The 14,709-nt window shown below is 35.5% G+C and overlaps 1 protein-coding gene across 2 annotated transcripts; it reads right to left on the bottom strand.

The window, feature by feature from the left end:
• Positions 1-2,064: 2,064 nt before the first annotated feature.
• On the bottom strand, positions 2,065-14,380 carry LOC106963284 (putative protein TPRXL). 2 transcript variants are annotated; one of them, XM_015058120.1, is made up of 11 exons: positions 13,874-14,380; positions 11,722-11,784; positions 10,400-10,465; positions 9,047-9,177; positions 7,737-7,791; positions 6,263-6,286; positions 5,745-5,824; positions 5,548-5,638; positions 5,367-5,471; positions 4,089-4,283; positions 2,065-2,913 (listed from the first exon to the last, which is right to left on the bottom strand). In XM_015058120.1, the coding sequence occupies exons 1-11, from the start codon at positions 13,905-13,907 to the stop codon at positions 2,774-2,776; spliced, it is 984 nt and encodes a 327-aa protein (XP_014913606.1). In that variant the 5' UTR covers positions 13,908-14,380; the 3' UTR covers positions 2,065-2,773. The 2 variants fall into 2 exon arrangements, with proteins under 2 accessions (XP_014913606.1, XP_014913605.1); XM_015058119.1 differs by having other exon boundaries at positions 7,737-7,794; positions 13,874-14,379.
• Between the last annotated feature and the right edge of the window lie 329 nt (positions 14,381-14,709).

Raw genomic sequence — 14,709 nt, 5'->3', positions numbered from 1 at the left:
TGTTCCAGCAGCAAAATGTTGGAAAGTCCACAGGTAGGAAACAATGATCTCTGTATGAGACATTTTTTAATGTCTTGTTTGCTTTGTAGGATCTTAAATTTATTTGCTAAATTCATATTTTGCATGTGTTTATTCGTTTATTTGAATCTCTGATGCTTCTAAAATCAACTCAATCGCTTAAGATAAATCACCAGACGTTTTTTTTCAAAAGGTTATTCTGTTTTGGTGTCTTTAGATCGAGCCGTTCCAAAAACCTCCTGATTGCAAAGTCACTCTGCGCCGTTACCTAGCAACCCCAGCCAAGCCCAGCCTGTTACCTAGCAACAAAAGCGGAGTTTCAGCCTGTTTGGTCAGCTGGTTTCACCGCTGCATGTTGGGAAAAGACCAGTGTTTTGTTGTTGACTTATCATCATTAGCTGCATTCTTGTTGGTTGTGCAGGAAGCTCTACTGATGATTTTCAAAGATCAGCTATTTTCACATGTGAGTGTAAACATTGAGTTGGGGTGGTTGTGGCTAGCAGCAGCTAATTTGGATTTAAAGTGACAAGACGCTCCAAAGCAGCTCATACTGAATGGCAGAACTGGGAAGACTAAAATCTGATTATCTAAGAATGATCTTATACAAAAACATGTAGTTAACATGTTTTGTGTAGACCATAGATGTGTCCTAACCTGTTCAAAAAAACCCATCATAGGTCACCTTTAATGTTTAAATGCATTATAAATCAAGATGTTTCCATTTTTACTGTAGGTGTTTTTCCATGTTTCACTCATTTAACAAGTAGGAAACAAACGTGCCTGCTGGACTGTGAGGTGTAAGTTTGTCAAAACCACTCGGTAATTGTTCAAAGCATCTGGAGTTTCACTGTTACTCTACGCCTCCCGGTTATTTTCAGGTTTCTACAGGTTAAGCGTAAAGTTACTATTCAACTTGTTTGAAGTGTGGCTGTGTGGAGTAGCTATGAGTAGGCAGTATCTCACCAGCAGCGCATCCATCAGAAATGAGAGATTTCAATCTGGGTCACATCAATCAATCATCAATCAAATTTTATTTGTATAGCACATTTCAGCAGCAAGGCATTTCAAAGTGGTTTACATAATTAAAATAAAAACAGAAAGAGATTTAAAAAACATAAAAACATCAAAAACATTGGAAAGAGATTTTAAAAACATCATTAAAACGTAAACAGTGAGAAAGAGAAATAAAAAGCTGTATAACTTTAGTTGAGATGCCGTCAACTGGGACTCCAACCCTTTGGACTTTAGTCAAAACGCTATTTGACAAAGACTCTAACCTTTTGGACTTTAGTCAAAACGCCGTTTGACAAGGACTCTAACCTCTCGGACTTTAGTCAAAAAACATGTAAACTTCTAAATAAATAATTACAATGAAAGCAGAAAGTTCCTGATCTAAACATTAGCTTTAGCCTCATTCGATACAAAATGTGAAAAAGACTAATCAAAAATCTATTAAGACATCTGAAAGATCTTAAGTGGGACATCAGTAAAATTCCTGTCTGCAATCTTGGAGCACAAAAAATAAAATAACCTGATGGAGTTTTTGATGTTGCATGAATTGTTGAAAAGACAATTATCATGCTAGCTAAATATCAACAACAATTTTTAAATAATCAACATTTTGTTTCTAGTTTTAGGTTTCAAAATAAAAATAAAGATAAAACAAAAAGGAGATGAATTATGTAAAAAACAAAAAAGCAGAAATATTCCAACCTAATGACAAAAAACATCTAATCTTAAAGTACATTACTATTACTTAATTTTGTTGTCATTATTTGTGGAAATTAAATGCAAATATTACATGTATAAACAAAAAAAATATGGATTTGCTATATATAAGTTGTATTTATTTATTTTTTTAAATTATTGTTAGCCAAAGTTAAACCAAAACTGTTTATTTTGTTTGTTTTTCACTTTTCAACAGACTTTTCATAACGTGATGCAATGGAGGATTTAAATTAATGCAGAAAATGACAAAACAGTTTAAGTTTAAAACCAATACAAAATGTTTCTATTTTAAAACCAACACAAAATGTTTTTATTTTAAAACCAACACAAAATGTTTTTATTTTAAAACCAACACAAAATGTGCTTCACTGACAGGAAGTTTGATTCATACAGGTTAAAGTTCAGGTCATGTTAGTAAATAAAAACGTTCCACAGCTGCTTATCAGTTTGAATCAGAGCATTAATTAAAGCAGTTCCTGCATATTTTTACTTCTGTACAGTAAAGAAATAATTCATAATAGTTAAACCAAAAACAATTCTTCAGAATTAGAAATTCAAAGCTGTTGAGTTTCTGTTATCATGTGAGGCACAAAATAAAGATTTTATAAGAAGTTTTTACAAAATTGTACACGTTGAGGGTAATTAGGAGACATTAGCTTCTAGTCTTTACAGTTTATTTAGTTTGAGAACCGATAATGTGTAAACAGAAAGCTATAAAACTCATAACTTATAAACGCTAAACTAAAACAGTTTGATTTGACAGCATCAAATGTTGCAAGTTGCAGTTTTTCTGGATTTTTTTTTATAGATTATAAAAAAAATTAATTAAACCACTTGAGAAAAAAAATAGCATTTCATCATCAAAATAGTTCAGGCTAACTTTGGGTTAGCTTCGTGTTTAGCTTGTTGACGTTTCAAGTAAGCAGGGAGGCATTTTGACGAAAAAAAGAGAGAAATCTTTAAAGACCTTCTGCTGATTCTGGTGGGGAGGACATTCAGTCTCTGCTTCTGTGTGAATGTTTGGGTGCTATGAAGAAGAGGAGGAAGAGGAGAAGGAGAAAGAAGAGAAGGGGAGGACCGAGGAGGTCGGCGGAGGAGATAGGAGCTGATCGGACCAGGCCGGATCATCCAGGTTTATTTCCACAAATGGGTTGCTGGAGCAAACCGCTAAGAAAAGGAGAGATAGATATGTTTATAAACTAAATTATTTAAACTCATAAATCTTCCAGAAAAAACGAGCAAAAATTTATTTTTACAATTTTTATAAGTCAGACATAAAAACACATTTTTCAGAGTAAAAGCTCAAGATTCTATAAAAAAAAAAAAAAAGCAACTAAAGTCCAGAAAAAATGAGTTTTAGGAAACCTGCAGTTCTGTTTATCGAGATTTTTCCAAATGTCTCACATGGGCGGCTGAGATGCAAAGAAATGATTGTTTGGGGTTTTTTCAGCGTGTGGGAGATCGCCCCCTGCTGGCCGAAGTTTCATCAACAGAAACCCGCTCAGGATAGAGCAACGTGTTACTTTCTCATGAAACAAACTATCTGAGTCCATAAAACACCAATGGAGCCAAAAATACTAGAAAATATTCACACACATAAAGTATCATGTCAATAATTATGCTTCAATTATAAACTGACAAAAAAATCAATAAGCTGCTATTTTAAAAGTTTTAATTTGAAACTGTTTTCAATAAACTAAACATTTTGGGAGATGCCTCTTTTAGAAAATAATAAAACAATGTACAGAATCTGATTTATTTACATTTTATTACATTTTTTTTAGTTCTCAATATTCAATGGAAAATCTTCTATTATTACAGGAATTCAGCTGATATTGTGACAGTTTATCGTTTATTGTTTGCCATCTTTATCTCACCTGCAGATTCTCAGTCAGATTTAAGTCAAAACTGGACGAATCCTGCAAAATGTTAACATGACCTTCAGTCAGAAGGAAAATGAAAATATAAGCAGGGATATGAATAATTTAGGACTCAGCTGTATTTTTTTTCTCCAGTTTTATACAGATACTTCAATAAAACAATTTAAACAAACGGAAAGATTTTTGATTTATGTCACATTTTCCTTTTGCTTGCAGAGAAAATTATATCAAACTCATTAATATTTAAAACTACATATTAAATTTGTTATTTTAATGTTTAAATATGATGGATAAATATTATTATTTAACACTAATTTATAACAACATGTTGAATTTATGTTAAACTAGACCTTAAAGTTCCATTCAACATCTGAACTGGGATTTGGTTATTAGAAAAAGATTTTTTTCACTGAAATATGTTTTATAGCACCTGTTGATTGTGTGGTATTTAAATGAGCTCACATGGATTGTTGTTGTTTCCGTTCTGTTGCTGCGGCTGCGTCTCCTCGACTGCATCGAAGAACAAGTTGTTGCTGCTCATCTGGTTGGATTTCTTCTCTGCCTGGTCGCCTCCTGATAACGAGCTGCTGCTGGAGGAGGAAGAGGAGGGGGACGAAGATCGCTGCGGGTCGTTTGCTTCTGGAGGATCCTGAAGAGCTGCAGGAAGGGACGGAGTTAAAAAGGAGTAAATGTCTGAATTCACCAAAACTGGGTCTGGATCATCAAATGTTGCCTTAAAGGGGAAAATTCACTTTTCATATTAATAGTTTTCTGGTGTCTGGAAAACAAGCCGTTTCAAAAACCTCCTGATTATTAGGTCACTCTGCACCGTTACCTAGCAACCCCAGCCAAACCCAGCGCGTTACCTAGCAACGCAAGTGGAACTCCAACAAGTTTGGTCAGCTGGTTTTACCAGCGTATGCGCTGTACAATGGCTGCTGGAAAGGACAAGTGATTTGTTGTCAACTCACCATCCATTTGTTCTTCATCAGGGTCAGAGATGTACGGCTGTGCAGATGTGCATCAGTTTGCAGCCATTTTCAGCTTATTCTGTTTCTGAAAGGAGCTAAAATAGGCAGAACTGAGCAGATAAAATCTAATTATGCATCCTTGAAGAAGTTAGGATTGATCTATTGGTGATACAAAACATTTTTATTACATTTGTTGCACAAAATAATTCTTGGATAATGAGCTTTTAGTCTGCTTAGTTCTGTCTAGTTAGATTTTCTTTCAGAATGAGCTGCTTTAGAGCCTCATGTCGCCTTAAATCCAAATAAGCTGCTGTTGGTCACGTGCCCAACTCAACGTTTACACTCACAAATCAAAATGTCTGCAAATAGATGCGGGATTATAGAACCATATAGCTTTGAAAAGCAGAAGTGGAGAATCATGCGCAACCAACAAGAAAGCAGCAAGACCAAGCATTTGTCTTTTCCAGCAGCCATTGCACAGCAGTAAAACCAGCTGACCAAATATGCTGGAGCCCAGCTTGGGGCGCAGTGTGACTGAACAATTTCGAGGATTTTGAAACAGTTAATTTTCCAAACAACAAAAACCATCTGGGTGGTTGTTTTTAAACGTTTGAGGTGTTTTTTGAAGCAGTAGAAACCCAGATGGAAATATAGAAATGTGAAAAATGTACATTTTGAATAATCGACTCCTTTAAACATGCAGGTATTTGCTAAAATTCCTGCTGTTTAAATATTTAGATTTCCAAACACAACAACCAAGCATTGGTACCGTTCTCTTCCCCATCTGTGTTCTCCTCTGGTTTTGGGCCGGTGCCGTTGGGTACCGGTGTGGTGGAGAGATCATCAGAGATCACATCTTTGTTAGCCGGTTGGTCTGAGAAACAAAACAAAAACGTTCTTACTCAGGTTGTCAGACGTTTTAGGACATTTAGATGGAGTTAGTTAGTTACCGAGGTCGTCCAGGTAGACCTGACCGAAGGTGCCAGTTGGTTCGTACGCACTGCTGGAGGCCGGAGGGCGCTGGAGGTCAAACGAGTATGTCTGAAAAACAAACAGGTGAATAGAAATTAAAACACAGTTTTAAATATCATATCATAGTGTGATTGTTTTTCTTTAAGGAAATATGGATTTATTTGTTGTTTCTCACCCTGGATGCCCTGCGGAGCATGTAGAGGATGACACACAGAACGATGATGACGATGATGATCAACACCAGCAGGATGTAAGCTGCCGAGAACAAAATGACAAGATTACCTTCTGATTGTCCTCATTTTAGGTTAAAAAATGAATTTCTTCTGATTAAAACACAGAAGAAATAATGAATATCTTAGTAGGGTGGTTAGAAATATTCACATTATTCTGATTAAATTTGTTCTCTAGTGACCACCAGAGGGCGCTGGAAAATTAGCAACATGTTAGCTGTAATTTCCTGAAAACAAAACATCTGCATTCAGTAAGGAAAGTATTAATAGCATGAATGACTTGCATCTGTTTTAGTATAACTTTGGTCTATTTTTAATAACAGAGACATGATGAAACATCCAGCAGGATTCAGGGTGAAAATTCACCTCATAGTGAATGACTGGACTACAATGGAAAAGAAAAAATACTGAGTTTAGAAAGAATAAGAGTGAAGTGGAAAGTGGAGTAAAAAAGTGAACTTACCCCAAGATGAACCGCCTGCAGCCACTGGAAGAAACACATCAGATTTAGTTTTTCACTCAGGAGAAATCTGAGTTAATGTTGGTTTCCTTAATTTATTCCCCTGGTTAAAAGCGCAGGCGGCCATTCTCAAAACAAACGCTGGATAACATTGTTCTTAAAGGGGATTGTGTGTGGGACCATCTGAACTACGCTGCCTTCAGATGGAGTTTTGGCTTCGTAATTTAACTCCTTTAAAAGCTCCTGCTCTTTCTGAAACGCCGCCTTCAGGAAATAATCACAACACGGCTGGTAAAAACCTTTAGCAGCGTTTTACCAGCTCTGTAGCTCAGCGTCAGCTGGTTGCTGCTGCTCAGCTGAGAACTGCCGAGCAGCAGGCCTTGGTGGAAAAGGTAGTGGTGGACTCTGACCTGAACCTTCAGAGCCACTTAAAGACAGTTACAAAGTCGGACTTCTGTCACCTGAAGAACATCTCCAGGATTAAGATCTAGAGAAACTCATCCATAGCAAGATTAAATCCCACCTGATTAGAGCTGCTTCTGAAACATTATAAATGAAACATTAATCAACATTTTGATGTGTATCGACGGCTCTTGACAAAAGCTGCAATTATTGGATGTGTGTTCTATGACTTTATATTTTTGTGTTTTTATGAACTGTGAACTGCCTTGTAGCTCAAATGTGCTATACAATAAACATGATTGATTTATTGATCTGTGTGTCAAAATATCAATCAGATCCAGACGCTGCTGCTGGAGTTCTGACTAAAACCAAGAAGTTAGAGAGCATCACCCAGTTCTACAGTCCTTCCACCGGCTCCCTGCAGCTCAGAGAACAGACTTTAAAATACTGTTAGTTCATAAATCACTGAGCGGCTCAGCACCACAATACTTTAAAGAGCTGCTGTTGTCGCCATAGCAACCTTCCAGACCCCTCAGGTTCTGGTGCTGCATCCAGAACCAGAACCGAACATGGAGAAGCATCATTCAGCTTCTATGCACCACAAATCTGGAACAAACTTCCAGAAAACTGCAAAACAGCTGAAACACTGATTTCCTTTAAGTCAATGCTAACCATCAGTCTAGCTGCCTGTGTTACCAAAAAGGCAGAAAGCGTTACAGGAAAACAGTAAATAAATGTTTCTTACATTGAAAATGAGTTTCTGTGGATATTCACGCAGTTAAACTAAACATAGACGTCCCTCTCCTTTATTTAGTAACAAACTGCAGCCGGTTATCATAAATCTCGCTCCTGAAAATGGCAGCTAAGTGGTAAAAGTGTGTTATTTTTGTTCATCCTGTGACCGTCAGTGTTCGTTCTGGTTAGCTGGATTAAACTTGGCATATCTGAATGTGTGCCTGTGGGTTCTGGTGAGCAGTTAGAGAGAAGTCAGACGTGTGAGTCGCTGTGGTTTGATACAGGAAGACAAAACGAGGCAGAGCGAGAACCTGCAGCCTGCATGAAGCGGCTGAGCTACCTGCTGCGGACGCCGTAGTCGCTGCAGAGGTTGACCCTTCGCCGGTTTCTACTTTCTGCTGCAAAAGAGGAAATAAAAACTCCATTAGTTAACTCCATCTGACATTCTCTTTTTTTATTTCAACCTTCTTGCATTTGATGGTTTGAAATGTTTGTTTCTTCTCCTGGATTTCTGAGAACTGGTTTCGTGTCTCTGAAGCTTTTCTTGTTCATGGTGGGCTTTGCACTACAACCCAAAACTCACTTCCTGTCTGCTGTTTTTCTAGAACGGCAGCGGTGGAGCAGGTCGATTAAGCTCACACGTAAAACCCTTTTTAAAGAGCATTTTACATAACTTTACACAACAAGCAGCATCCAAACGACCACATCTGCATTTCAGGTGCAGAGATGTGAAGATAAGAGGTTAATAATGACAAAACTTTGTTCATTGATGATGCGCTGTTTTGTTGCAAATGATGTTTAGCTCACTGCAGGAATAATGGCTTAGATGAAGGTCAGAGCTGGAGCTTTTTTACCTCCAGAAAGTAAAAGAAAATCTGCAAAACTGTGTAAAACATTACAGATTGGATTCATTTTTAATCCTGAAGTTCTTTATTAATCCTAAAAAGAATATTTTTGTCATAGAGATGTAGATGCGGCTCCTGCAGCAGTCTGTTTTCCAGCAACTTTGAGGAAGCCTCTGACTGAAGAAAGTTGTCCCTCAATGAAGCACAAGATGTGGAATTTCTAACAAAGATGTGCAATTCTGCACTTTTAGTAAAAACAAAGCAACCAAAGAGGAAAATAAATCATGTGAATTCATGTCTATGTGTAATTTTAAGGTCAATTAAACAGATTTGTGCATCAAACTGGAGAAAGTTTCCAGTTGAAATGATCCAAACCATCAGAGATTTTTAGAAAACATATTTTGTATTTATGTTTTTAGAAAAAGTATAGTCAGTATTTGGTTCTGCTCTAGTTCCTCTCAGATAATTTCACTTATAATATGAGAAAAATGTCTGTCTCACCATAAGTGAAATAATCTGCCAGTATTTTTGTCTTTAAATGTACAAAGCTATCTGCAGTAGAAACTAGACCAAAAATCCTTGGTAAGATATTGAGTTTTTGCAGTGTAGATGTCTACTGCAGCACCAACACGGTTTCTACTGTTAATATTAAATCATATTAATGTATATTTGGTGTTTGAACTATTAGAATACGCAGATTAACAGAAGACTTAGCTCAAATAATCCACAGGATTTCTGCTGATTAATTCATGTTTTCACTTCATCCAGTGAATATAAAAATATTCAGGTTACTGAGGATTGTTACCGTGGTTACTGAAGGTGAGGTTGGCCTCTGATGCATTGTGGGTGATGGAGTTGGCATTGATGCGTTCTTCGTCTCCTCTGTGGTTCTGTTAACGTCCATCTTAGGTGTCGAAGCATTAAAATTATCTGTGGCTAAAATAAAGGAGACAAATATCAAAGAAGAATCTCAGATCTTCACATTAAAACTTCAAAACGTTGCAGAGAGAACGATAGAAAACAGGCTAAATCTTTAAAATAAGAGTTGATGGAAGGAAACTAAACATCCCTGCACTTAAAGTCAATAACATAAATACTTTAGTTCAGATTCTTTATTGAAATTTATTTGATCTTTCATTGAAAATTATAATATTTTTAAACTTTATTCAGGAAGAAATACACAAATGAAATGTATTTTTCTATTATGATAATATGTTACTAGATTATTTAGTAGGCATCTATAAACTTTATCCAAATTCTTTCCTGGATTTTAACAAAATGCTTGAAAAGAAAAACCAGAAAAACACTTAAATGTCCTTATGATATAAACATAAATAATGAAAAGCATCTTAGTATTGGTTAACTAAGTAAATACTTTGTATTCTGCATTTAGTGTGAAAATATTTGTACTTTTTCACTAATATTTAGTCAATTGTAAGCCATTTATTGGAGGTAAAATAACCATAACACCATTTTTATCAGTATATTACATTTATGGCAAGCATCTGCACTTTAATAAATCATTTAAAATGAATTAGCTACACAGAGATCATCTAAAACTCAGTCCTATAACATTTTTAAAGCTAATTGTCAGAGAGCAGCAGTGGAAGTCATGAAGATGAAGACACAGTTAGGAAGAGATCAAAATAAATGCAACATTGATCAAAATATTTGATGATTTGATGATGGTAATCAACAAAATGTAGCATTTCTTTCTTGTTTCTCAGTTGGATTAATAAAACTCAAAAGACTGGAGAAATGAGGAGAGAAGAGAGAATAATTTCTCTTAGATTTGGGATAAATTGAGCTCTTTATTTTAGGAAAACGTTGCAAAGTGTAGCATGTTATGCTATTCTGTCAAAATAATGAGGAAAAAGACAATAGCTGATTTAAAAATGAAACAGAATCAAAATCAAATTAGATTCAGTTGATTTATTTAAAAATAATTTGAAAGTAAAATTTCTCAGGTAGTATTTTATTATCTTAAATTAACGCAGGTATTTAATAATACGTGACACTCTGCTCCAAACTCCACACCACTTGGTGGCGGTAAAGCACCAATTTCATTGTTTCCCAACCGTCAAAAAGCGTAGAAGAAGAAGAAAAGGCAAGAGGAAGCAGGAGAAGAAGAATGTGACTTAATGAAGAGTATTTTTACCATTTTTCAGAACATCCATGGTCGTTTTCGTGTCATTTAGTTGTGAGGGAGTGGAAGTTTCTGGAGCTAAATAAGAAACAGGAAATAAAATAAATATAAATAAATAAAATTAGAAAATTCTAAATTAAGGAGGCAGATCATTGATGGTTCACTTGTGCAGAAGTGGCGAGAGTAAAAAAAATAAAAATAAAAACAGAATTGTGCATTTTGGATTAAGACTGTTAAAATTATTTTAGATTAGAAATTTCAGGCTTCTGCTGTTGAACAGGACATCCTTGGGGCAGAGAAGTCTGTAAGTACCAGGATGTAAGAGTTTAGCTAGACGAGCTAAATGTTAGAACAACCTGAAATACAAAATACATACTTTATCTGAAATTCATCAAACGCTGCAGAATACAGTAAAAAATGTATGCTTGTAACAATGATTGCGTTTCTATGGAAACAGTTTAACGATGTAATTGGGTAATACTTTACTGTTACATTTACTAGCTTTAGATGTATTTTTACTACTCTGAACATTTTATTTTTACTGAGTAACTTTATTGTAAAGTATTTCTGCTCTTGAGTCAAATTTCTGGATTTTCTTCCCACTGAATGAAGAACAAACATGTTTTAACCAAAACCTCATCAGACAGACACACACCTGGAGTTTGTTACAGTTTGATCAGTTTTTCATTGAAAGAAACTGATTTGGAAAAATGTTCTTTAGTGTGATTTTGTTATTTTTGTTACTTATATGATTTATCATCATTGTGATACATAAATGCCAAAGTTTCCACTTAAGTTTATGTTCTGGTCTGATGATGTAATTTAAAAATATTAAATGATTGATCAGTTGCTCCGTACTTGAGTACCTTTTACCAAATAATTTTACTTTTATGTGTTGGAGTTTGTGCTACTTTTACTAGAGAGCAATTTCTGACTGTAGCTTTCTCACCGTGTGCTAAAAAAACACCTTTAAATTTGAAAAATGAATTCAGAAGTGGTTTGAGTTTTGACCAGCAGGGGGCGACGTCTGTGACCAAGATAGAAACAAAAATAGACTTTGCTAATTCGTTTAAAATCTCAATCAGCCGCCTTCACACTTATTCATAACACTTATGTCGCTTTTTAAAAAGCCTTTTAATAAATTAGCATCATTTTACACTGAATTTTTCAGGAAAATGCACTCTGTGACGTAAACAAGTCACATCTTTAGGAATTTGTGTTTTAATAATAAAAAAAAAGTCACCAAACAAATGTAATGTAGTTTTTACTTCTATCATTTATTATAGAGCTTACAGGATGTGGATGATAATATTTTCCACTATAAATCATGTTACCTGGAGTTGCAGGAGGTATCGTCGTCGGAGGTATTTCTTCTGAAACAGCAGAAGTTGCTAGAGCTGCAAAACAGTAAAGAGAAATATTACATAAAGCAACATCTTAACATCAAAATTAACAGCTTGTCCTTTAAATCATAAAGTAACATAATGTGTGCAGCATGCAGTTTACTGATAACAGCGACTGACAGTCTTCTTACAGCTGCAGCTGCTTTTAGATGTGTGAAAAAACAAACTACAGCTGGTGCAACATGAGAGCAAAGAGGTGTTAAAAATCTGAGGAAGACAACAAAACATTCAGGTTCTCTGATCACATCTTTATTCTGCTCTATCTGCTGCAAACATAAAGATCTGACTGGTGATTAGACCAAAACCTCCTGCACAGTTGCTAACATTTAGCATGAATACTTTTAAGTCAAAGTAAAACCAGAAACTGCAGCTGCAGTCACACTAAGGTGTGAGGTTAGTGGTGATTTGTCCACTTTTTGTTTAAACTTTCAGAACTAAAAACTGTTGCTTTAATGTTTTTTATCGCCTTTCTCCTCTCACACAGTTTACCAAACATGTTAGCATTCACTTATCTTAGCATAAAGCTGCTAAACTACAAGCTAGCATTTAGTTTTGCTTTCTTTTAAAGATATTTTAGATGTTTTATTAAATATTTACAGAGTGATGTTCAAATAAATGTGGTTATATTCTAAAGATAATCCGCCTCATAGTTACAGATCCAACATTTTTGTAGTTTAATATTTTTTTCCAGAGTTTGTAGTCTCACAAACACGAGACAGATGCAACTGGTTAGCTGCACTAGCTGAAAGCTTTCAGCCATAGTTTTATGAGCTTTAAAAACCGTCACATATGTCTAAAGTTTTCATCCTGAAGGATCTAAGTGATTATTTTGTCACTAAACTCACTGTTACAGCTTCTTGATCATTTTCTAACCTTAATTTAATAATAAACATGTTTTACTTCCTGAAAGGCAACACAGTTTAACGTGTTCACTGAAAAACCATTAAATCTCACCAAGTATTTTGGTCTAATTTTAGTGCAAAAATGTTATTATACTTGAAATAAGACAAAACTAACTTAAAAATGACCTTTCAGTAAGACATATGAGGTTATTTAATGTAAATAGTTCCTTAATATTCATGAAAAAGTTAGATTTATTGGCAGATTATTTCACTTATAAAATGGGGAAAATGTTTTGTTACCAGTGAAACAATCTACCAGTGGAACTAAAACTTCTTCATCAATATTAAGCGATTATTGATTTAAATAAGCTCATATATCTTTCTAAAATGTTCCTCAGAAGTTATTTCAAGTGTAATAAGATATTTAAACTAAAATTAGACTAAATATACTTGGTGGGATTTTGTGTTTTTGCAGTGTAATACTGGAGCTGTGTTTTTATTTACATAAAGATAATTTCCCATGATGTTGCATTTTGATTATTTTTCCTGAATGATAAATGGAGTCAGATTTTTAGTTAGTTGATTCATGTGGAAGAAGTCCAGTCAAATCAAAGAGCATGCTCTTAACTTCCTAAATCTAAACATTGATTTAATTTCTGCATCTTTTCATAATAATCATTAAATCTCATTTAATGCTGCAGCCTAATCAGCAGGACCACAATAATGCTGAAATGTTCTTTCTTATTTTAGCTCTGATTAAAATGAACTTTCAGTAAACTTGGACACACCCCCTCATAAATGTGAGCATCGTATTAATTCCTAAACAGAAAATATGCAAATATTGCACTTTTGCACCAACATCACTTTGCATTTGAAAAAAATAACAGTTGATTTTGGCGGAAACCTAAAAGCTCACTGCGGCGTGTGCTGGTTCTGCTTTACTTCCTGCATGGAAAGCATCAATTAAATGTGCTTCATAGTCTGTGGAAATAATGCAAATGCAGATTTATGACTAAATTAAGGTTTTCCAGATGAGTAAATAAATGACTCTGATGGCTAATTTATGTCCAGCTGCTCATTTTGAACAAACCTTCTTGTAGCATTTGACTAAACCGAACTGAAGAAGTGAAAGTTTTTAATCAGTCGCCTCAGTGAGCGTCTCTGTGTTTTTATTATTAAAGATTTGAGTTAAAAAAAAGGACCTGGGAGGAAAAGTGTGTTAGCAGTTGAAGTGAACTCACCCAGGAAGCAGAGCTGAAACAGCAGCTTCATCATCTTGATTCAAACCGTCTCCAACACTTGATTGTTTTTTCTTTTTACAACAAGAAGCTGTGATCATCAGCGAAGCAGCAGCAGTTTCCCTTTTATTCAAGTTATTTTGTTCCTTTTTCTTTTAAGCTCCTTCCTCTGCGGCGTTTCTCAGTCCTCCACTTTTAGACCTGAAGCTCTAAAACCGTCTCTCTTCCTTTCTCTCTGTTTCTTCCGCCCTCCCCCATCCTCTCTTCTCACCGTCGCCCTGTTTTACCTCGCTGTGTTTTTCTGTTGTGTGTCTTAAGCGTTGTGGTTTGAAGAATTCAAATTTGACTGGCGGGCTCTGAGGCCTGATTTCAGAAAGTTTCTCTGTCGTGACGTGGAACCGTGGATGAAATGTGGATTCTTTTTTTTTCAACGTTTTTATTATTTTCCACCAAGAATTTAGCAAATATCTGCAGAAAAGAGAGAAAATCTAATAAAAACATGCTTAGTGTGCATGAAATCTGTTTTCTTTCCATCTTAACCTTTCCCTTTCCCCCCTTATCTCCCACCCATATTTCTAAAAACAAACATCACTGAATCATATTCTTCTCCGTGCCACACTTGTTGGGCGTCTTTCTGTAAATCATTCTTGGTATCGCTCAGTTTTCAGGAACTGAGTCATCAGCCGCAGAGCGAGCTCCAGGGCCGCACAGGATGCAACAGTAGCTCTGCTTTCTCGCTGCTTCTACCTCACCAGCGCAGGTGTCAACCCTGTTCAACCTTCAGCACAGAGATAAACGTTTACAGGTTACTTCAGCTCTTACCACTTTCACCTCTTCTA

Source organism: Poecilia latipinna, unplaced genomic scaffold (assembly GCF_001443285.1).
Source record: "Poecilia latipinna isolate Pla-1442-1.1 unplaced genomic scaffold, P_latipinna-1.0 Scaffold1516, whole genome shotgun sequence".
NCBI lineage: Eukaryota > Metazoa > Chordata > Actinopteri > Cyprinodontiformes > Poeciliidae > Poecilia > Poecilia latipinna.
This window is presented reverse-complemented; position numbering and strand designations above follow the sequence as displayed.

What these genes read in the sequence shown, in the direction of transcription:
- LOC106963284 (XM_015058119.1), bottom strand. Translation starts at nt 13,907, where the DNA reads ATGATGAAGCTGCTGTTTCAGCTCTGCTTCCTGG. An exon ending in TGCTCCGCAGGGCATCCAGG is followed by an intron (nt 5,639 to 5,744) that starts GTGAGAAACAAC and finishes TTTGTTTTTCAG; the next exon opens with ACATACTCGTTTGACCTCCA. An exon ending in CGGAAACAACAACAATCCAT is followed by an intron (nt 2,914 to 4,088) that starts GTGAGCTCATTT and finishes TCCTTTTCTTAG; the next exon opens with CGGTTTGCTCCAGCAACCCA.